Raw genomic sequence first — 22,066 nt, forward strand, 5'->3', positions numbered from 1 at the left:
ACAATACACAGTCAGCCTGTGAAACTCATTGTTGCAACTGTTCTGAAGGCCAAAACTATAAGTTTAAAAAAAGTATTAGATAAATTCATGGAAGATATGTCTGTCCCTGGCTGTTAGATAAGATAGTCAAGGATGCAGTTCCATGTTCTGGGTACCCATGAACTTCTGACTGCTGGAATCTGGGCTAAATGACAAGAGAGAAATCACTCAGTGAATTGCCCTGTTCTGTGCACTCTCTCTGAAGCATCTGAAACTTTCCATTGTTGGAAGACAGGATACTGTACTAGATCATTGGTTTGATTTGGTATCGTAGTTATGTCAAACTAGCCTTTTTCATTAGGGATATTAAATTTAGATTAATTGGGTAATCGAATAGTCGATGCAATTTGCTGTCGATACACTTTAAAGGTGAAAGTGCTGTGGGGAGCAGAGGACCATAGAGGGACTCAAGCAGTCCCCCGCTGGCCCTATGTTCCCTGCGGTGTTTCAAACCAGCAGCACTGCATGGTGCCCAGGGTCAGTGGGGGAGTCTCTAACTGATCCCGGGCTTCATACAGCGCTGATGCTTTGAAACACTGCATGGAGCCCAGGCCAGCTGGGGGCTGCACATGACACTGCCACTTTGAAATGCTGCGTGCAGCCCCAGGCCAGCAAAGTGGTAGTGCTGCATGGAGCCCAGGGTCTGGCCCTGGGCTGCATGTGGCACTGGCACTTTGAAGCATCCTCTCCTCCCCTGTCCCTCCTCTGCCTCTTTCTGATAGAGGCAGCAAGAGGGGAAGGCGACTAGTCATTCACATCCCTATTTTTCACCAGCTCTAAATTCACTTAAATTGTGAAATATTAATACTGATATATCTATTGTAACAATATCCAAAAAGTGCTGGTTTGGGCTGTTGATGTCTTTAACCAAATTTATATAATAAAATTAAATAAAAAATATATAATAACATTAAAAAGCAAAGCCAGCAGCCAGTCCGCACCCACACAAACAATAACAAAATCATTAAAAATCAATCTCAATAAAGTTTTCTTTCCCACACAAATATCAGCCCATTTTCATGCCCTTCCCTCTTCAAAAAGTCTAGGTAGATAAATAGGGTCACAGCATGTTTGGAGGTCAAGAAAATCAGGCTGTTTCAGATCAGGTTGAGGAGTGATTCCAAAATGGAGGACAAGTTGTGAAGATTGCACTGAGGCAGCTCCCTCTTCTGTACTAAGGGACTGCAGCACAGGCAGATATGCTGATTGCATCTGTGCAATATATCTGTATTTGGCTTGAATAATTGACAGTACATAATTTTAATTTCAATTACCATCATATTTGCTAGCATTTGGTTCAGTTTTGGTTTGAAGTTGTTAGTAAATATGACTGATATACTGTGCTGACTGTCTTGACAACTGAATCTTCATGCTTAGCTGCATCTGTTTTCAATTATTGAAGCACTATACAAATAAGACGTGATTGATTTTTCTGTATACTTGAAATATAAAATAGCTTTGTGCATCTATATGGTAGTGACTGGCTAATAATGACTACTACTATTTTATATCACTAAAATGAACTATTTTTCTGAAAATACCGTTAAAAATACTCTTTTTAGCAATAGTCTTAATTTTGGAAAAAATTATACATTTCTTATATCTAATATTGCACATTTCACAGATTACAAATAAAAGTTCAAAACATTCTGCATTATTAGTCTGTAAGTAGTTGATATGTATATGAGCAGGAATAGTATTGCAAATAAAATTGCATTTTATCTTCTATAGTGTGACTCGTTAGAAAAGTTTTCTATCTTTTTATTTTTGGTGTAGGAAATGAGCTGACTTATCAGACATAGTATGTCTGATGACCTGGTATATTATGCACTGTATTGAGATCTTACTTGACAAACCTGGCATAATAGTGTCTAAATCCTTGACTGAGAGAGAGAATTCTTTTCTTACCTTTCAAAACCCTTCATTTTCAGTTTTTACTAATTTTTTTACTAAAAAATTCTTGGATTTTACAAAAGCTATTATTTCATTTTTAATAATTTCCCCCCAATTTTGAACTATTGAAAATTATATTAAGAAATTTAATATATTGCATTAGGTAAATCTCTGCTTTCTTTGTCCTATCATGCCCCAATATTCATTCAGAAAACAGTTAATTTTTAATTAAGTTGATTTTTTGCTCTGAATTCTTTAAAAAAAATTTCATGAACGCCAATAAATTCCTGAGAATATTTAAAATAAAAACTGAAAACAGTTCTTTTTTAGAAGTAATTATTTTTCGACTAAAATGGGGAACAGAAGACAGGTGGCGAATTTACACAGTATATAATCGACCTGGTAATGTAATACAGTCAGTCCCCGGGTTACGTACAAGATAGGGACTGAAGGTTTGTTCAGCAGCAGCTGACTTGGGGACACCTGGGGTAGAGCAGCTGGGGTGCTGCCGGGTTGATCCAGTAGCGCCAAGGAGCGGCGCTGCGGGACCAACCTGGCAGCGCCCCAGCTGCTGTACCCCCAGTAGTCGGAGAGAAAAGCTTAGTCTGCTGGGGGGGGTGCACTAGCTGCCTCTCCCCCCCCCCCCCCAGCAGACCAGGGAGACGCGGGTGGCGGGACCGCCGAGACGCGCTGCAGTCCCGTCCGCATCCTCTGCGGCTTTGCTCCGCGTCTCCCTGGTCTGCTGGGGGCAAGGGCTCCGGGGGGGGGGGGAGCAAAGACGCGGGCAGCGGGACAGCCCAGACGCGCCGCGGCTGTCCCGCGGCCGGCGTCCTCCGATGCTTTGCTTCCTGTCTACCTGGTCTGCCTGAGGGAGCCTCCCCCCCCCCAGCATACCAGGGAGACGCGGAGCAGCTTTTCTCGCCCTGGAGGACGCGGGAGGCAGGACCGTGGCGCATCTGGGCGTCCCGCTGCTCCCGTCCTCCGGGGCGAGAAAAGCCCTGTTCGTAACTGCGGAAAGTCGGATCCGCGTAACTCGGGGACTGCCTGTACTGGAAATCAAGGCAAATCATTTAGCATGGTTTTTGAAAGAATTAATCTCAGAAATATTAATAAGAATCCCAACTAGGTGTCCGGGTACAAATTGAAGAAGTGAATTCAAAGTCCTTTCTTCACTGTGTAAACTGAGAATTGGGAGGGTTGGGGGAAAAAACTCTTTTGTCTTTGATTATTATTTGATTCCAAATGTATTCAGATTTCTTAGTTATTTTATGACATTGTTATTGAAATACAAAAAAGTATATGAAACAGGTAATTTATTCACTTAATCAAGTTTTGTATTTATCCTCTTAAGCTTATAATGAATGATTGGATCTGCATTTATGAAGTTCTATTCTCCTTTTTCTTGAACTGTCTCACTAATATTCCATTTTAAAATGAATATTTATTCTGGCTTCTAGATGTCATGTGGCTTTAAACACTCAGCAGTGGTGACAGCAGATGGAAAACTGTTCACATTTGGAAATGGTGACTATGGTCGATTGGGTCTAGGAAACACTTCCAACAAGAAACTTCCTGAAAGAGTCACAGCACTGGAGGGTTACCAGATTGGACAGGCATGGTTTCTTTAGTGTTACTTGCATGCAATTATGTGACCAAAATATGTTTTGTTAATAGCTCCTATGCCTGAGGATGTTAAGTTGCTAGTAGTGCCAGTTTAAAAATTCTCTTTATAATTTATGTTGATCATTTTTACTGCCTCAGCATTTTAATATACTCAGTGTTCAAATATCTAACCATAATACAGTAGTCGCTCATTATTATGTTTAAAGAACTGCAATAAGGATATATAGTTTGAAAGCTGTTTTATGGCTTGGGTGAGGGAAGAACTGTCTAAAGATTATCTACGGGTGATTAATGTATTAATCTTTCTACGTTTCTTGTACATAAAATTTTAAAGGTATTAACATTTAACGTTTAGGAAAAAATGTCTGAAAAAGATTTCAGGGGTTTTTTGTAATATGGCATTTTATTTTTTTATATCAGTAAGTTGGCAAAAAAAAATTAAACCTATATTACACTTAACCAGGTGGCCTGTGGACTAAACCATACTGTTGTTGTGTCCACTGATGGCTCAATGGTGTGGGCTTTTGGAGATGGAGATTATGGAAAACTTGGTCTGGGAAACTCTACAGCAAAGTCCTCACCGCAGGTTAGAATTTGTACCAGAAATATCTTTTGAATAATTTCATGTTGTCTGTTAATGTATGGTTGCAAGTTTTCAACTTCTGATTTTTTTTTCATTTTTTTTAATCTGATGTAAATTTTCAAAAAAGCTAAAGTAATTTTCAGTGAGACTTAGCTGCATTTGAAGACTTTACCATGGCTATATATTAACTAGCAGAATTACGTGAATCACTAGCAGGTATTTTTACAACACTAATGTCTCAGGTTTGAGTTTTCAAAAGCTTGTGGGAATTAGTTACCCAACTTGCATTTAAAATTCCTGCCTGAGTGCAATTATCCATTGTTTTGTTAAACTGAGAATAATAAATGATGCACAGTTCTCCACCTTTCTGCAGCTCTAGAAATAGTGAAAATCTAAAGGCTAGCTTGAAGGAAGACAAATTTTTACCTCAGAATATAGATGCATTCCGACTAATTTAACATGGAGTTATGTGTTAAGATAATGGAATTTTACAAGAACTTAATGTCTTTGTTGAACGTCTTCAAGCTTAATACAGGAACCAGACTAAAACTATAATATACTATTTGTATTTCTGTGTATTATAATCACTTTTTTGAGGGATGGGGGAAATGAAGAGTTTTTTTCCCTCTGCTTTTCATTTGTATACTCATAGTGGAATATTTGGCACTTTTTTCTTCTTAGAAAGTGGATATTCTTTGTGGAATTGGAATAAAGAAAGTTGCCTGTGGAACACAATTTTCTGTGGCATTGACAAAAGATGGTCATGTATATACTTTTGGACAAGGTAAGCTGTCCATATAAGAGAGTTCTATATTTGTAGGCTTTTATACATTTAAAGATATATAGAAGCCAGTAATGTTTTAAATTTATTGCCCCTTACATATTATACTTGCCTAACCATACATTACATAAGTATCAATTATTGTTCTATAATTTTCACCACTCGTGTGTAGCCATTAATATGGTCATTAAATGTAAAAAGGAAGAATATATGAAATCACAATAGACTGTTACTCTAGATTTGTGCTAGAGCCTTGTGTAAATGTGGCTTTTTGAGACAAATTATTTTTTAAAACATTCTTAAATTCAGATTATTAGCTATACAGGCAGTCCCCAGGTTACGTACGAGATAGGGACTGTAGGTTTGTTCTTAAGTTGAATCTGTATATAAGTCGGAACTGGCATGCAGATTCAGCCGCTGCTGAAACTGACCAGCGGCTGACTACAGGAAGCCCGAGGCAGAGTTGCTCTGGCGTCCTCAGAGGCTTTGCTCCCCGTCTCCCTGGTCTGCTGGTCTCCAGCAGACCAGGGAGACGGTTCATAACTGCGGATCCGACATAAGTCGGATCCGCGTAACTCAGGGACTGCCTGTATACCCGTTTTTCAATTAAAGCAAACTTAACATATACTAAGCTAATTTTCTTTATCTATAACCTTTGAAATGTTTTCCTGAATCTTGATTAAATTCAATGAGAGTGGAGGTAATGGATTGTTGTCCCTGTGTTCAATTACTGTCGTTAACCATGCACTTACAGAGGCTGTATATAAATCTCTAGAATTGAGGCTCTAAGTAAAATTAGTTAAATGTTTTAATTTATCCCCTTGTGAACATTAGCCTGCATCACAAAATCACTATTCAATCTAGCACCAATAAGTGTGCTTGGCTGTATCAAGCTTAACACACACAAATTTCATATCTTAAAAGAATACTATCCATCTCTCCTCATAATAATATTAACCCTTAGAAAGGACTGTAGTGTTTATATACTACATGAGAAATTTTTTTGTGAAATTTTAGATCGACTGATTGGCTTGCCTGAGGGCCGAGCTCGAAATCATAACAGACCACAGCAAGTTCCAGTGCTCTCAGGAATCTTCATTGAAGATATAGCTGTAGGAGCAGAGCATACATTAGCTTTATCATCATCTGGTGATGTGTATGCTTGGGGTAGCAACTCGGAAGGGCAGGTGTGTACAATATCATGTTTTTCAGGTGTTCATAATGACAAGTATTGCTTCCTAGATACACATGGAATCTTTTGGTGAAAAGTAAGTAAAGGAAAAAAAATTCAGTATTGGCACTCTTTCGCCTCCCCCAAATTAAAATGTTGTAATAGAGATTGAAATGTTATAATAGAGATTGAAAACAGGATGAAAATATCATGCTTTCTTTAAAAAGTTTTTACTAATATCTCAACATTTCTTATGCAATTTTGTAAAGTAAAACTTTTACAACTAGCTTGAAACCTGAAAACAAACTAAAAATTCCATCTAAATTTCAACCAGAAATGTCAGATTTGAGCATTGTGACCAGATGTAGTTATCAGCAAATCTTCATGGTCTGGAACAGGTGGGAACTGGTACCAGAGGCAGCAGCGCAGAGAGGAGGGGGGCAGGCATGAGCTGCTGGCTCTCCCCACGCACGCATTGGCTCCTGGGAAGCTGACTGCCGCCCACATGTTACCCATGTAACTACAGATATTTTCAGCGGTTACACCATGACTGTCACACATCCCTAGTAGTTATTGAGCTGCTTTAGTCCATCACCCAAAAAATATCCCATGACTCCACTCTACCTGTCAAACCATTGCCTATTCATGAGGCTGTTGAATTTATGGGATGTCATCATGACCATTTTCAGATTTAAGCAGCAAGCTTGAAGTGTGTGCAGCTGGTCTTTTGAAAATGATAGAGAGATTTGTACTTTGTCATTTTGTTAGGGTGAGCTATGACTATGGTGACTATGTTAAATTAATCCCTAAAGGGAAAGTCTTAGGCTTTCTCTGTAGTGAAAGTATTGTGTTTTTGTGGCAAAGGAAATATTTGTTTGGTTTTAAGAAATACAGTCTGAATTTTGAAAGACACTTAGTTTTATGTCTTCTGCTGAAGTGATTTTTAACTTTTATACATACAGTACATCATGTCTAATTTTTGATGGTGTTAGAACTTTATGATGCATCCTTTTTTAAATCTGCTGTAAATTGCTAGCTTGGACTGGGCCATACCAACCATGTCAGAGAGCCAACCTTAATAACTGTTCTACAAGGAAAGAATATTCGACAGATCTCAGCAGGACGTTGTCACAGTGCTGCATGGACTGCCCCTCCTGTCCCACCAAGAGCTCCAGGTGAAAAATAGATGATTGCTTGTTATGACTTTATTCTGCTTTCATGAGCTTTTAGCGCATGTCTCTCTGGGTAGTATCAGGGCCGGCTCTAGGCACCAGCAAACCAAGCACATGCTTGGGGTGGCATGTTGCCAGGGGCAGCATTCCGGTCGCCCCTGAGAGACACTGGCCGGAGAACTCCTGAATCTTACCGCTGTGGCTGCCCAAGGCAACAGGTGGGGTGGTGGGCGGCCGCAGGCGGGGTGCATGGACCAAGTCACGCTCGCAGCTCCGCAGCAGTGGTTGAGGCGCCATGACATCACGGTTCTGGGACTGCCTTGCTGTGTTCCCTCGGCACTGGGGAGAAAAGTGCACCCTCTAGTTAGCGTGAGAGGGCGTTGTGGCTGAGTAGGGCGGGGCGGGACAGCGGCGACAGGAGCACCGGCCACACGCTGCTCAGGTCGCCTTTCCGGCGCAGCTGCCACTGCCCAGCACCCAGCAGCTGCGGGGCGGGAAATGCCCGAGGAAGCCTCCTATGAAGCAGACTCCGGCGCCCGGGGATCGTTCGTGCTCCTCTGACTGGCACCAGCCAGTGTGGCCTGACGTGCAGGGGGGCGCACCATGGGCTTTGAGAACAGCAGCGGCGCTGGAGCGCTACGGCCCTGGTGGGCGAGCCGCTCTCCCTGGGCTGTGCGGGGTAGGCTGCACAGAGAGATCTGGGGCTGGGCAAGGAGCAGCCTGGGTCACTGCAGCCAGGGACCGCGCTGCGAGCCAGGTGCCTGTAGTCCTCTCTCCACCTGACTTGCACTTACTAGTGACCCCTCCGGCTAGAGCAGGCGCCCTTGGCCCAGGAGTTCGCAGGAGTGTGTGTGTGGAGGGGAGGGGGTAGCACACATTGGCAAATGGGGGGCGACTCTCTCTCCCCCTTTTCTCTACCTCAGTGTTGGTCGGAGGGAGGGGAGAGCTGCAGCCTTAGTGGGGCTGGGCAGAAGAAAGGCCCTGCCTGGGCCAGGATGATTCAAGCAGAGGTGCTTAGGCTGGGGAGAGGGGAAAGCTACTTTGCAGCCCGATCTGGTTGGTCTGGCACAAAGGAGCCACTGGAGGGAGCCTCGCCTGCCCCAGCTCAGAGATTTGGGAGGGGGGGGGAGAAGAGGTGCCCGTTATATTTCCCGGCTGTGTCCGTGCATGTCCCCCTTTCACTCCTCCCCCAGGGCGCTCTGACGTTTCCGTGCATGCTGTGGGGAAGGGACACGAGGGTTTGGTGGGGAGAGGGAAAGGAGATGGAGTTCGGTCAGTGGGGGTAGGTGGGAGAGGGGAGCAGACTGGGTCCGGTCGGAGGGGAGGGGAATCGGGTTTGGCTGGGAGGGAAGAGAGGGCGCAGGGTGGATTAGTTTGAGGGCAGACTGGGTCCCGTCACTGAGGGGTAGGGTTTGCCTGGGAGGGGAGAGAAGGTGGAAACTGGGTTCGGTGAGTAGGTGGGGGAGAGGGGCAGGATGTGTGTGGGGGGAGACAGGACGTAGGCTGGGTTTGGCTGGAGGGCGTGGTGGGAGTCAGAGCCGCAAGGTGAAAGGGGCGCTTTCCTCCTCAGTGCCTGTCCTGCAGAATTGGGACCAGGGAGGGAGGGGCAGTCAAAAATCTTTTTGCTTGGGGCGGTAAAAAACCTAGAGCTGGCCCTGGGTAGTATAACACTTGGAGGCAAGAACCTATTAACATTTGCATGCATTATTGTTGTAGCCGTGTTAGTCCCATGATATTATTAGAGAGAAAACGTGTGTGAAATAATATATCTTATTGTCTATTAAGGCCCAAAACTGCTTGCACAGAAGCCTACAGGCATTTTGTCATGATCTTAAAGAGATTAGATACTTTTATGGAATAATTTAGTCTGTTTTCTGTGCAGGTGTATCGGTGCCTTTACAGCTTGGTTTACCTGATGCCATTCCACCACAGTATGGTGCACTGAAGGAAATGAGTATTCATACTGTGAGAGCAAGACTCAGACTTCTGTACCATTTTTCAGACCTCATGTACTCTTCCTGGAGATTACTTAATCTCAGCCCCAATAACCAGGTAAAACATTATCTTGAAAAGAGTTAACAAATGTATTTTTGTGCCTTGTCACCAGAGTTTTCGCCCTCAAAATTAAATTATGGTAATAGTGCTTTCTTGTTTTTGTTGTCTGTAGAACATAAAACCCTCATTAACTCATTCTCCCAAAAATAGTTTTAATAAATTCTGATTTAAGTACATCTTTCAGTGTCTTAGTGTCGCGAACCCATTAGCCTAACATTTATAATTGGTGAGAGATATTTTGTAACATTCTGTTAAGACCAAAATAATTTATGTAGCTTTCCTGTATTTTCATCAGTTTTCACCAACTATTAGGAGGAAAGTTCAGGCTGTATTAATGATGGAGATTCTTATTCCAGAAATATTTGAATTAATATGAATATTTAAAGCATACTATGTTTATGAATATGCTGCTGTATTACAGAACAGCACATCTCATTACAATGCTGGAACATGGGGCATAGTCCAAGGACAGCTAAGACCATTATTGGCACCAAGAGTCTACACACTTCCCATGGTACGCTCCATAGGAAAAACCATGGTTCAGGGGAAGAACTATGGGCCTCAAATTACTGTAAAAAGAATATCGACCAGGTTAGTATTGGCACCATAGTGTTTCTGCAAACATTCAGGAAGGACTGAATTTCTATCACTATCAGTATATAGCCAACACACTAGCCACGGTGGTTATTTGGCCAGTTGAGTGTGGCTAGTTTGCTATAGCTTCAGAATTGGTTGGACACCATGGGTATGTAGGACAGCTTTACAAGACAGTGGATTAATACGTGGTATGGAGTGAAATTTCTGAAGTACACAGATATATTTTGCATTCATTGGTATAATGCACCTAAGGCGTTCTCATGTACTTTCTATTAAAGTGTACCAAGGAACCCTTAGTAAGCACTAGGAAGGGTTTATGTGGACCAATTAACACATGATGTGTTAATGAGCTTTAGAAATCACCCTGTAGTGCACATTACCCCACTGTGCAGACAAGACTTTAGAGTATACAAGTGATCTTTCTATAAATTACATTTTCTGTCGCTTTCTTTTTCTTCGAAGAGGTCGGAAATGTAAGCCTATTTTTGTACAAATAGCAAGACAAGTGGTAAAGCTGAATGCTTCAGACCTTCGCCTACCATCCCGTGCTTGGAAAGTGAAATTGGTTGGAGAAGGAGCCGATGATGCCGGGGGGGTGTTTGATGACACTATTACAGAAATGTGCCAGGTATGACACATGCTGTAAATACCTTAACTATTTCTTTCAAGCACTCTTTCTTTTTTGTTTCCTATGACAATTTCCTGTTATGTAGCACTTTAGGCCAAATCTTCTCATCTGGTGCACTGGATACCTCCATCAAGTGGCAGCAGTTCTGAGGCTACACTAGGGCAACAGTGCATCTTCCATGATGTGGGAGGAGGACAATAGATCTTGCATAGCATATTACCTCTTTGTGATGGTGCCATTTAAAGGCTATTGTTGAAGTATGTGCGTAGCTATTCTTTGCTAGCCTTGGAAATGCAGCAAAATCAATTTAAATAAAATCCCATCACAAATAGGAAACAGATTTTTGGTTCTTATATTAATCTGTTATTTTCTTCTAGTTATACTTACCATGTGCTGATTTCCTTTTGGGAAAAAAATCCCTTTTAAGATGTTTTTTTGGCAACATTATCATTAAGTTAATGCCATGTGCTGAGCTATAATGTTTAAGAAACACTTTTTTATTTTTAAGGAACTGGAAACTGGTGTGGTGGACCTGCTTATTCCTTCTCCAAATGCTACCGCAGAAGTAGGCTACAATAGGGATAGGTAAGTTGGATAGCATTTCGTCTTATTACAGGACACTTGCTAACAAAATAGAAGAAAAAAGGTCTTAGAACAGATGTTTGACAAATGTTGAAGTTTCTTGATTGCTCCATTCTGGAACAGTTGCTTTTATCCACACTCCTGTAGGTAGGGGTTATTTCAAGGTGTGGGAGGGGACCAGGCCAGAACAGGATGCACCTGCAGGCATTCTCAGTAGGTAAGACTAACAACTCGGTTTGCTGGAGAGTAAAGTAAAGCAACACTGAATATGCTCTAGCTTTTGGCTGGATCCATTTTAACCCTGGCAGCCTTCAGAATTAATGCTGCTGTGGTAAACTTGGGGATCTTGCCCTACAAATAGCTGCTGTTTAGCTTGTAGCCATATGAAGTGAAAAGTGAATTTTGTTGGAGCCTTTACACTGTTTCTATTTTCTTTTAGGTTTCTTTTTAACTCTTCAGCCTGTTTAGATGAACACCTGATGCAGTTTAAATTCTTAGGCATTTTGATGGGTGTCGCTATTCGTACCAAGAAGCCTTTAGATCTTCATTTGGCTCCAATGGTCTGGAAGCAACTTTGTTGTATCCCACTTACTTTGGAGGATTTAGAGGAGGTAGACCTGCTGTATGTGCAGACCCTCAACAGCATTCTTCACATTGAAGACAGTGGGATTACTGAAGAGAATTTCCATGAGGTATGAAATGAAAATAAACTCCTTCTCCAAATCTTCCGGACCCAGTTGTTTTTATAGGCTGATCTTAATGACAACATACTAATTTTAAAAAATGGATGTGGCTCATTGTAAGGTAAAAGACACTTCATAACTGCCTTAGATGGGCATGACTGATAGTCAGTTGTTGCCAAGTGATGTACAGTAATTGTAATTCAATACTTTACCCACATGTCTTACCTTGAACAATATTTTCTTTTCTGTTAATAGATGATTCCTCTAGATTCCTTTGTTGGCCAAAGTGCTGATGGTAAAATGGTTCCCATAATCCCTGGTGGGAACAGTATCCCACTTACTTTTTCAAACAGGAAAGAATATGTGGAGAGGGCAATTGAGTACCGACTTCATGAAATTGATCGTCAGGTGAGAATGTCACTGAACCTTACCTATTTTGTTAATTGGATATTGACCATCATGATAAGCCAGGAATAACAAAGGTTTTGGTTTACAGTAGGGATGTAAAAGTGTAACTGTTTAAATGACCAACAAGCCTGGGTTTATCAGTTACCATGAACAGTTATATACAAGCTACCATCCCCACAGTGAAGGGACCGCAGCCAGCTCTCCGGGAGTGGGGCTGCAGGCAGGAGCTGGAGTGCTTAGGCTGTTCATCCACATGAGTATTCAGTCTCAAAGTCTTAGCTTTGCATGAAGATTGCTAAGGATCCAAAATAATAACGACTCAGTAACCATTCTTTTTGTATTATAGGTGGCTGCTGTGCGGGAGGGAATGTCTTGGATTGTTCCAGTTCCCTTGTTGTCTCTTCTGACTGCTAAGCAATTGGAACAAATGGTTTGTGGAATGCCAGAAATCTCAGTTGAGGTCCTGAAGAAAGTTGTGCGGTACAGAGAGGTTGATGAACAGCATCAGTTAGTTCAGTGGTTCTGGCACACCCTGGAAGAGTTTTCAAATGAGGAAAGAGTCCTTTTCATGAGGTTTGTGTCAGGAAGATCTCGATTGCCAGCAAACACTGCTGATATCTCTCAGCGATTCCAAATAATGAAGGTTGATAGGGTAAGATGCTATTTTTTTAAATATGTTCATTTCTGACCATTTTAATCAATCCTTTGTTGAAATTTGGCTCCTTTTACCAACATGAAGTCCTGAGACACTATGCATTGTGGAATGAGTTTGACTGTTAGAGCCATGTGATTTAATTCTATAATAGTGTTATATAATAATTCCATAACATTGTGTGAATTTTAGCATAATTCAGTGAATACTTTGAACATATGAAGATGTAAATGTAATTATTAGGTGAAGTTGAGGCTGGTGGCTAAACAACACTGAACTATTGCACTATATTTAATCTGACAGTCATTTCCTACTGCAATACGTTTTCTGATTTAGTAGACTTAATGGAGTTTTGTTTATGCTCCATCTCTGAACTCATTCTCAATAATACGACATTATAGAATGACTTGGGAAAAGAGAAAATAGACATGGAGCTGTTTGAATGTCAACAGCCACCAAAAATCACCCTCGTACCCATGTGGAAGCCCACTGTATACACACTTTATCCCAAGAAATAGTGTTGCAGCTCAGTAGCTTCTAATGCAACCATTTCTTAGATTTGTTCTAAATCTTAAATATGTTTAGAGCTAGTTTATAGAAAGATCGTCATGAAAACGAATTATTCACAGTGCAGTTAGAACACTTTTCTCCTCCCTGTTAACATGTATGAAGACACTCATAAGAGGGTAGTGGTGGGAAACATGTTTATAAAACATGTCTTTTTGTCTAGGAATTGTTTACTGCTCATTGATTTGATAACTTATTCAGGGTGTGTGTGGTGTACCATTTTTTTAAAGTTGTTTCTTGGGCAGGAAGAAACGATGAATGTGCTACACCTTTCAATTTCCTTTGCACTTTTAACTATGTCCTACTTTTTGTCTATTTCCACAGCCTTATGACAGCTTGCCTACCTCACAGACGTGTTTCTTTCAGCTGAGGCTCCCACCATACTCCAGTCAGCTAATCATGGCAGAGCGTTTGCGCTATGCAATCAATAATTGCAGGTCTATAGATATGGACAATTACATGCTCTCACGCAATGTGGACAATGCAGAAGGCTCAGATACAGATTATTAACTTTCTGTGAACAAAATCATCTTCCTTTTATTACAGATAGTGCCCTGAGTCCAATTCAATGTTGACACAATTTTATGGTAACCATAGATGTTTTAGGAGCATAAACAGACATTAATAAGCAGTGGCCACGTTTTAGTTACTCTAAATGTAACAACAAATTAGATGTCTTTATTTTTTGGTGATTGTTTAAAAAAAACAAAAAAACCCAAAAAAGTGCAGTCAGTAAGTTTTTTTTTTTTCTCCCCCCCCCCCCCCCCCATATTTTGGTCACTTTTGATAATTTTGCATGGAGCCATTTTGGTGCATTTTTTGTTGAGAATGGTACATTTGTAAGCCCCTCCCCACCAGTGAACATGAAGAGTTGTACATTGTGTATAATTGTTCATTAGCAAGAACAGTTTTACATGAATATTCATATATTTATTTTGTTTTAATTTGAATTGCCTGTTCAGGGTTCCTTATGCAGAGAAAATAAAGCAAATAGAACAATCAGTGGGGGTTTTTGTGTGTTTTAACAGTTTTTACAAGGTTTATCCACATTTCTAAATTTGGATTTTTTAACTTCTCAGCAAATCTTTAACTTGGAGGTGATTGTTTCAAACAGCTGGTTTAGTCTCAGATATCTTATTTGCACACGAATAGCCATTCATATGGGGGCAAGAGGGGCAGCAATGTAAACCTACCGGTGGAGCACTGATGGTGGAGTGCAAAAGGGATAAGTGCGCTATGATTTAAAAGATCCTGGGGCTTCCAGCTGCTGCCACAACAGCCATGAAGGACCCCAGCCCTGCCCATTCTAGATGCCCAGCGTGGGCCTTCCCCCTGCCAAGGATGCCAGGCCCAGTGCAGGGTGCACCAACAAGCCCCACCATCTACTTTTGCTACTGAACAAAAGTCACTTTTGTCGATAAAACAGAGGCGGCAAACACACTGAAATGCTCCTCCTGCGGATGTAAGCTCCAGCTGTACCAACGTAATAAAACTACCTCCACAAGGAGCAGAGAGCTCTTTGCAACATAAAATGATGCATCATCAGTGTAGTCACCTCTCTTGGTTATGTTGCCTTAATTGGAGTCTGGGATGCCATGAAGATACACAGATATGTTCCCTCACCCATTTTAAAGCCTCCAAATTGTTTATATTCCTTTTGCTGTTTGCTTGGCATGCATAGTTCATACATCTTGCCAGTGGATCATGTTGGCATTGCACAGCAGATGTTCTCCTGCGTACTGGAACACACCAGAGCTGTTGGAGCTGCTGAGTATATGGGGGGGAGAACTTTTGTACCAGCAGTAGGGATTTTGATACCTTTAGGCTGATTGTTGGTGAAATGCAAGAATGGGACATTATGCAGTGTCATGTTGAAACTAAAAGTTGAAGCAGGCATATCAGAATGAAAGGGAGGCTCTTGTACGAAGACATGCCACTTTTATATGAAGCTGCATGCTATTCTCAGCAGCAACCCCACCTTCTCCACCAATAGCCCCACAGATACTCTGGGGAGACGGAGCCAGTGGTCGGTGGACTGAACCCTGATGAGGAAGTAGTGGCCAAGATGATGGCAGATGACAATGTGGAGCACGTGGCAGAGTTGTCTATTGGCACAGCAAGTCAGGACTTCGTTTCCATTCTCCAGGGGTCTAACCAGTCCCGGCACTCCAATTCTGGCCCATAGGATGCTGGAGTGGAGAGCTCATTTTGCTTTGATACTGCAAGAGGAGGAGAGGAGATTGAGTTCTTGTGTACTTTGTTACAAGGTAGAGGAGGGATAAGAGACATAAATGAACAGAGCCTGTCTACCAATGCTGCAGGGCCATGGCAGAAAAGTTTGTTAATATACGCAGGGATGTCTCTGGAATCCTCCATAATGATCTCTGGGAAGAATTCCTCTAGGTTATCTGCAATAATTTGCTGAAGATTCCTTGGAAAAGCTACTTTGTTTTTTCCCCACACTGGGAAACTTTGCTGTGAAATGAAACGATTGGGGTAAGAAACAGCTTCCATATGCAGAGAGATTAACGAGACTGGAACTTTCCAGCTTGGAACAGAAGTGACTAAAGGGTGGGGAGATGTGTTAGAAGTCTAGAAAATCATGACGCGGCATGGAAAAATAGAATAAGGAACTGTTGTTTATTCCTTCACTAACATAACACAAGAAGCTGACCCAATTAAATTTATAGGAAGCAGATTTAAAACAAACAAAATCAATTATTTTTCAGTCAGCTTGTGAAACTCTTTGCCAGGAGATGGTGGAAAGGGCCAAACCATAACAGGGTTCCAAAAAGAACAAAGGAGACTAGATCTATCAGTGGCTGCTAGCCAGGAAGGGCAGGGATGGAGCCTCTTTTTGCCAGAAGCTGGGAATGGGCGACAGGGTGGATCATGATGATTGTCTCTTACTCCTTTTGAAGCACCTGGCATTGGCCACTGTTGGAAGACAGGATAAAGGGCTAGGCAGGGTTTCCCAACCTATGGGTCAGGACCCAAATATGGGTCGCCATTACATTTCAAAAGGGTTGCCAGGTGTCTCCCCAGGTGGCGCTGCCCTCCTCCCCCCATTTTTGAATTGCCTGGGTCACCAAGTCTTTCTGAATTGCCAAAATGGGTCCCCATCTGGAAAAGGTTTGGGAACTGCTGGGTTAGAAGGACCTTTGGCCTGACCCAGTATGGCCATTCTGATATTCTTAAAGCCAAATATATCTGCCCCCTGCTGTAAACCACTAGACCGCACTCCCCTTCCAGAGCTGAGAGCGCGCCCAGGAGTCCTGACAGGGTGTGTGTGTCTCTCTCTCTGTCCACAGAGTTAGGGTACGTCTAGACTACATGCCTCTGTCGCACGAGGCATGTAGATTAGGCAACCAGGCATAGGAAAATGAAGCGGCGATTTAAATGAGGCATACCTGGGTGGTCGACAAATGCCTTTGATGTCGACACCCGCGCGTCCAGACTATCGCGCTGAGCCGACAAACAGCTGATCAGCTGTTTGTCGGCTCAGCGCGGCAGCCATGTAAATTTAAATGAAGCGGCGATTATTTAAATCGCCGCTTCATTTTCCTATGTCTGGTAGCCTAATCTACATGCCTCTGGCGACAGAGGCATGTAGTCTAGACGTACCCTTAGTAACAAAGTCAGAATATCTATTACAATTTTAAGGCTAACCAGTGTCCCTTAAGTCAGGGGTTTCCAAACTTTTTGACACTGGAGACCAGTAAATCCATTCACAAGCTTTTGGAGGACCGGTGACATTCATTTGCATATTTGAATATTTAAATAAGTTGTTTCTGGTCCTCCCAAAGCCCTGTGACAGCTTTAGCAAAGCTTTTGATACGGTCACCCACATATTCTTGCCAGCAAGTTAAGGGAATATGGATTGGATACATGGACTGTAAGATGGATAGAAAGCTGGCTAGACCAGGGTTTCTCAAACTTTTTACTTTATTTGGAATCCGTTTTTTTTTTTTCAGTCCTGTTTTTTGCAGCCCAAAAATATAAACGTGTATTTAAAAAATTTAATATGAATAAATTTTCAGTGTTTCACCCAGCTGCATCCTCTGCCCAGCCTGGGCCAGGGCTTGGGGGACCCAGTGACGCACGGGCACTCCAGGAGCAGGAGCCGATTGGGGGTAGGGTATCTGGTTAGGAGGAAGGATACAAGGGGGGGTAGGGTTGCCAGGTGTCGAGTTTTGTACCGGACAGTCCGATATTTGAGGGTTCTGTCTGGGAAACAAATTGAGAAAATACCGGACATATAAAATGTCTGGTATTTTCTAATTAGGTAAGTTTTATTATTATTAGGTGTATCAGTCGTAGCTGCGAACTGGCTGGCTGGTAGATGTGCTCATGCTGCATGAGTGTGTCTACCGGCCAGGCAGTTCGCAACTACTCGAGGGAGGAAATGGAATCCCCAGGGCCAGACTCACTCATGTACCCAAGTCAGTCCCACTTCCCACTGGGCAATTCACTCCCCCCCCACCACCCGCTTCTCCTCCCAATCTCCTCTGGCCAGCCCCCCCCAGCCAGCCCCGCTTCCACCACCTGCCTGCCCTGATCTCCGCTGGACAGCCCTGCTGCCCCCAACCCTGCTTCCGTTTCTCTCACACTCACACTCCCAGCCCGCACTGCCCCACTGCCCTCCCAGCAGCCACACTGAGGCCCAGTATTTTTTTTCCACGGCCCAGTACCAGGCCGTGGCCCATAGTTTGGGAAACGCTGTCTTAAGTGACTTGCCACAAGATGTCAAAATGTTAGTGTTAGAGCTGAGTGGGTCCAATATTTATTTAATTTTCTTTCTTTTATATAGAAATTGCATTCCCCCTGCCCAGTTGGCTTGTATTGAGCATTCTCAGTAACACTGCTGAAGCCTCTGTATTCAGTCCAAACCACCCCCCCCCCACCCCACCCCAGGTCACAGCATGCACAGGTTGGTCTCTGCAACCGAAATCTGAAATGGCACCCAACAGTGACTATGGGTATTTGCCCCTTGCAATTACCACTCAAAACGCAAGCACTACAGGGATAATTCATGGCAGCAAGTAAACTGCCTGGCTGAATGAATTACATACAGATTCATTAATGAGAATTACTGTCAAAATACTCCTTCAAAGCCTCCCTGATTCAAATAGCATCCCGCTGTGCACCTCTACTTGCCCTGGTATCTGGCTGCTCAAAATCAGCAGCCAGGAGATCAGCCTCAGCAGTCCACCCTTGAAGAACCTTCCCCCGCCCTTTCATTTGCAAATATTAGAGACTAGAGCATGCTGTGATGGCCATTGCAATATCATTTTCACTGAGGTTTAACCAGCCAAAAAGACAGTGCCAGCAACCTTTATCGGCCAAACTCCCATTCAGTCGTCATTTGGTGCTAGCTGAACAGGTTGAAGAACTTCTTGCTGCTGTCTAGATTCCCAGTGTAAGGCTTCATGAGTTATGAGAACAAGAGATGTGTGGGGTCTCCAAGAATCACTATGGGCATTTGCAAATCTCTCACTGGAATCTTCTGGTCTGGAAAAAAAAAACTTGGAGCATGCAGCTTTCTATACAATCTATTGTTCCAAGAGATGCATGGTTCCTGCACTTTCCATGACATCCCCACATGGATGTCTATGAAATATCCCAGGTGATCCACCAGTGCCTGCAAGACCTAGAGAAGTAACCCTTTCAGCTGACATACTTCATCATGTTGGTCAAGGTGGGGATATTGTTCCAGCTATTGCCCTACTGCAGTTAGGGAATCCCATTTTTCCACAGCTCTGGTGTCCTTGACCATGGTGCTGGGGCGAGTTTCACTCAGTTGTGCATATGAAAGTTCTGCAGCCACAGCTGCTCAACCCATATATACATCACACTGCAATACCATCACGCAAAGCTGGTTTCCCAAGCCCAGTACCGATGATTAGTGAATTATTTGTTTCCAGAGCAGGCACTGCTAATTTATTCAATTCCATAGCTCATGAAATACTGCAGGATCAGATGGGTTCATAATGCTCGTCACTAGCATGGTCAGCAGCTCTGGATCCATGCTGTCTCCCAGAGATGGCAGACATGCCATTTACAAGTCTGTTGATAAAAGCATAAAAGGAAATAGGAAGCCCATGGAATGATGGGACAGAAAACAGCATCACAGGACAGGATGCACTTCAGCCAATGCAAGAGCTCCCAGTGACAGGGTGGTAAGTTGCATTGTGGAATAGCTGTCACAAGGCAGTGAGCTCTGTGGATGCAAGAGCAAGAACCATGGACACACTCAGCTAACACAAGGAGCGTTGTGTGGATCTGCTCCATTGATGTTAAAGCGACTTACAAGTGTCAACAAAACTTAAGTCATCTTAACTCTGCAATGTAGCTGTGGCCTGATTCGAGGTGTCTCTGTACTCGTCAGCGTTCTATCCTTATCTCCGTATGGAGGCGAGAGGCGAAGGCAGCGTCTAATTACAGATCTCGCGTTGTCAGGCCACAGACTTAGCCTGACTCTTGCTCTCTTGTTAACAAGACCAAGATGGCTGCACACAAATTCCCTTATTCCCTTTTCCTGCCTCCACAATCCCCCCTTTTGTGCTTACAGCACAACTACTTTTCTAAACTTTTATTTTCATTAAACATTACATAATTAGTACAAACATAAAAGCTATTTCTATTACTACATCTTTTACAACAACAATCAAATATGAAACTTTTAATAAGCAAAAGCAATATAATCATTAATATCCCCAATATAATTCTATGATGGGGCTGTTCTATAATTTTAGTAACACAACACAACATATCATAATTAGTAACTAAATTAGGGAGGGCAGGTACATGCTGATGGTACCTGTCCATAAGCACAGAGTCTAGATCAAAGAGAGAAACTTAAACTACTCTCACAAGTTTCTCTTTGGCAATATACAATACTTCGCTTCTTTCACTAAGGTCAGTTCTTAATGTCCTTTTGTAGTCAGAAATCTTTGGGCTTTGGCAGTGTCAGAGGAGCGGACTTTTCTTCTTTTTTTTTTTTCTTGAAACGGTCGTGGTTCAGCATAATGATGGGGAGAGGTTACTAGCACATCACCCTGTAATATTTTGGTGGTTCTGGTGTCCAGCAGGTAGGAAAGCAGGACCAGAAGAGAGAGGCTTATCAGCAATCGGGGTAGGATCATTTCGAGATGGAGGGATCTTTTTGCAGTGAGAAGCATTGGCTAACAGTAAGTTCTTGGCACTTCACTTTAGCAAAACTTGGTAAAGGTCTTTCTAGAGCGGTCATTCGCTGATGGACATACGAGTCTCTATTCTCTGAGCTAAAAGCCAGCTAGCTCCTTTGGAACTAAGGTTATTTTCTAGGAATAAAGCAAACCATAAAACAATCTCGCGCGGTTGTTTGGTTGTTTGGTACTAGCTTTATCAAAGTGAGGCCTTTTTGGAATGTGATTGCCAGGGGAACTAGGGTCACAGTAACTGTTGAACTGTTTTACTTCTTAAGCTGGCTTAATACTTTCAGGTTTGAGTTGTCGGTTCTCAGCAAGATACCATGGATTGCTTCAGTTTACTCCTATAGTTCCTTTCTCTTGACTTTGGGGTTCTCTTTAACCTACCAGGTTAAATACAATTTAAGGGGGTTTAATTTACTCTTGAAGTGCCAGTACAGCACCAGCACTATTATAAATGTTATAATCGAAACTTCTCACATAATTTGACAAACACTATTTAAATCTATCTTTAAGATATTTCATCGCCTTACTGACGCTGCCTATGATTATAGGTTTGACTTCTACTGCCTGGTTGAGTGCTGCAGAGGTAGGTGTTTGGCATGGTCCACGGTGTTTCCCTATCTGTGTGTACTTCAGACGGCTAGCTCCGACATATCTTTGGGCATTGGCTACTAACTCTTCGATCTTCTTTTGCAGGGCTAGTAAACCCTCCTCTAGGTACTTACTTCCGCCGTGCTACTCAGGATCTCATGTTAGGTTACTCAGCACTGCCGAAGTGCGATAGAGCCGCATTCTATCAACGGTCAGGATCATCTGGCGAGGGGCTGTTATACACACAGACAGATATGTAGAGGGGCAGGATGGAGTGATCTGTCTGGGTAGTCAAACACTAGTAGGTACCGTTTATTTGGACCAGCTCGATGTTTTTGTTTCTCTGAGAAACGAGAAGTCATTCTTCCACTCTACTCTGTGCCGGTTAGGCCTCAATTGGAGTATTGTGTCCAGTTCTGGGCACCGCATTTCAAGAAAGAAGTGGAGAAACTGGAGCGGGCCTAGAGAAGAGCACCGAGAATGATTAAAGGTCTAAAGAACATGACCTATGCAGGAAGGCTGAAAGAATTGGGTTTGTTTAGTTTAGAAAAGAGAAGACTGAGGGGGGACATGATAGCAGTTTTCAGGTATCTAAAAGGGTGTCATAAGGAGGAGGGAGAAAACTTGTGCATCTTGGCCTCTGGGGATAGAACAAGAAGCAATGGGCTTAAACTTCAGCAAGGGAGGCTTAGGTTGGACATTAGGAAAAAGTTCCTAACTGTCAGGGTGGTCAAACACTGGAATAAATTGCCCAGGGAGGTTGTGGAATCCCCATCTCTGGAGATATTTAAGAGCAGGTTAGATAAATGTCTATCAGGGATGGTCTAGACAGTATTTGGTCCTGCCAT

At 42.7% G+C, this 22,066-nt stretch overlaps 1 protein-coding gene across 8 annotated transcripts in view; it reads left to right on the forward strand.

The window, feature by feature from the left end:
* Window positions 1–14,014, forward strand: part of HERC1 (HECT and RLD domain containing E3 ubiquitin protein ligase family member 1) — a 215,408-nt gene extending 201,394 nt beyond the window's left edge. For all 8 annotated transcript variants that reach the window (XM_075897632.1, XM_075897638.1, XM_075897635.1 and 5 more), the window contains 13 exons: window positions 3,390–3,545; window positions 4,019–4,141; window positions 4,820–4,922; window positions 5,937–6,106; window positions 7,127–7,265; window positions 9,145–9,314; window positions 9,739–9,908; window positions 10,377–10,542; window positions 11,051–11,127; window positions 11,564–11,816; window positions 12,063–12,215; window positions 12,562–12,867; window positions 13,759–14,014. In XM_075897632.1, coding sequence (XP_075753747.1) covers window positions 3,390–3,545; window positions 4,019–4,141; window positions 4,820–4,922; window positions 5,937–6,106; window positions 7,127–7,265; window positions 9,145–9,314; window positions 9,739–9,908; window positions 10,377–10,542; window positions 11,051–11,127; window positions 11,564–11,816; window positions 12,063–12,215; window positions 12,562–12,867; window positions 13,759–13,944 — 2,172 coding nt within the window. In that variant the 3' untranslated portion in view covers window positions 13,945–14,014. The remainder of the gene's footprint in view (window positions 1–3,389; window positions 3,546–4,018; window positions 4,142–4,819; window positions 4,923–5,936; window positions 6,107–7,126; window positions 7,266–9,144; window positions 9,315–9,738; window positions 9,909–10,376; window positions 10,543–11,050; window positions 11,128–11,563; window positions 11,817–12,062; window positions 12,216–12,561; window positions 12,868–13,758) is intronic.
* The last annotated feature ends 8,052 nt before the right edge of the window (window positions 14,015–22,066 follow it).

Source organism: Pelodiscus sinensis, chromosome 14, assembly GCF_049634645.1.
Source record: "Pelodiscus sinensis isolate JC-2024 chromosome 14, ASM4963464v1, whole genome shotgun sequence".
Classification (NCBI taxonomy): domain Eukaryota; kingdom Metazoa; phylum Chordata; order Testudines; family Trionychidae; genus Pelodiscus; species Pelodiscus sinensis.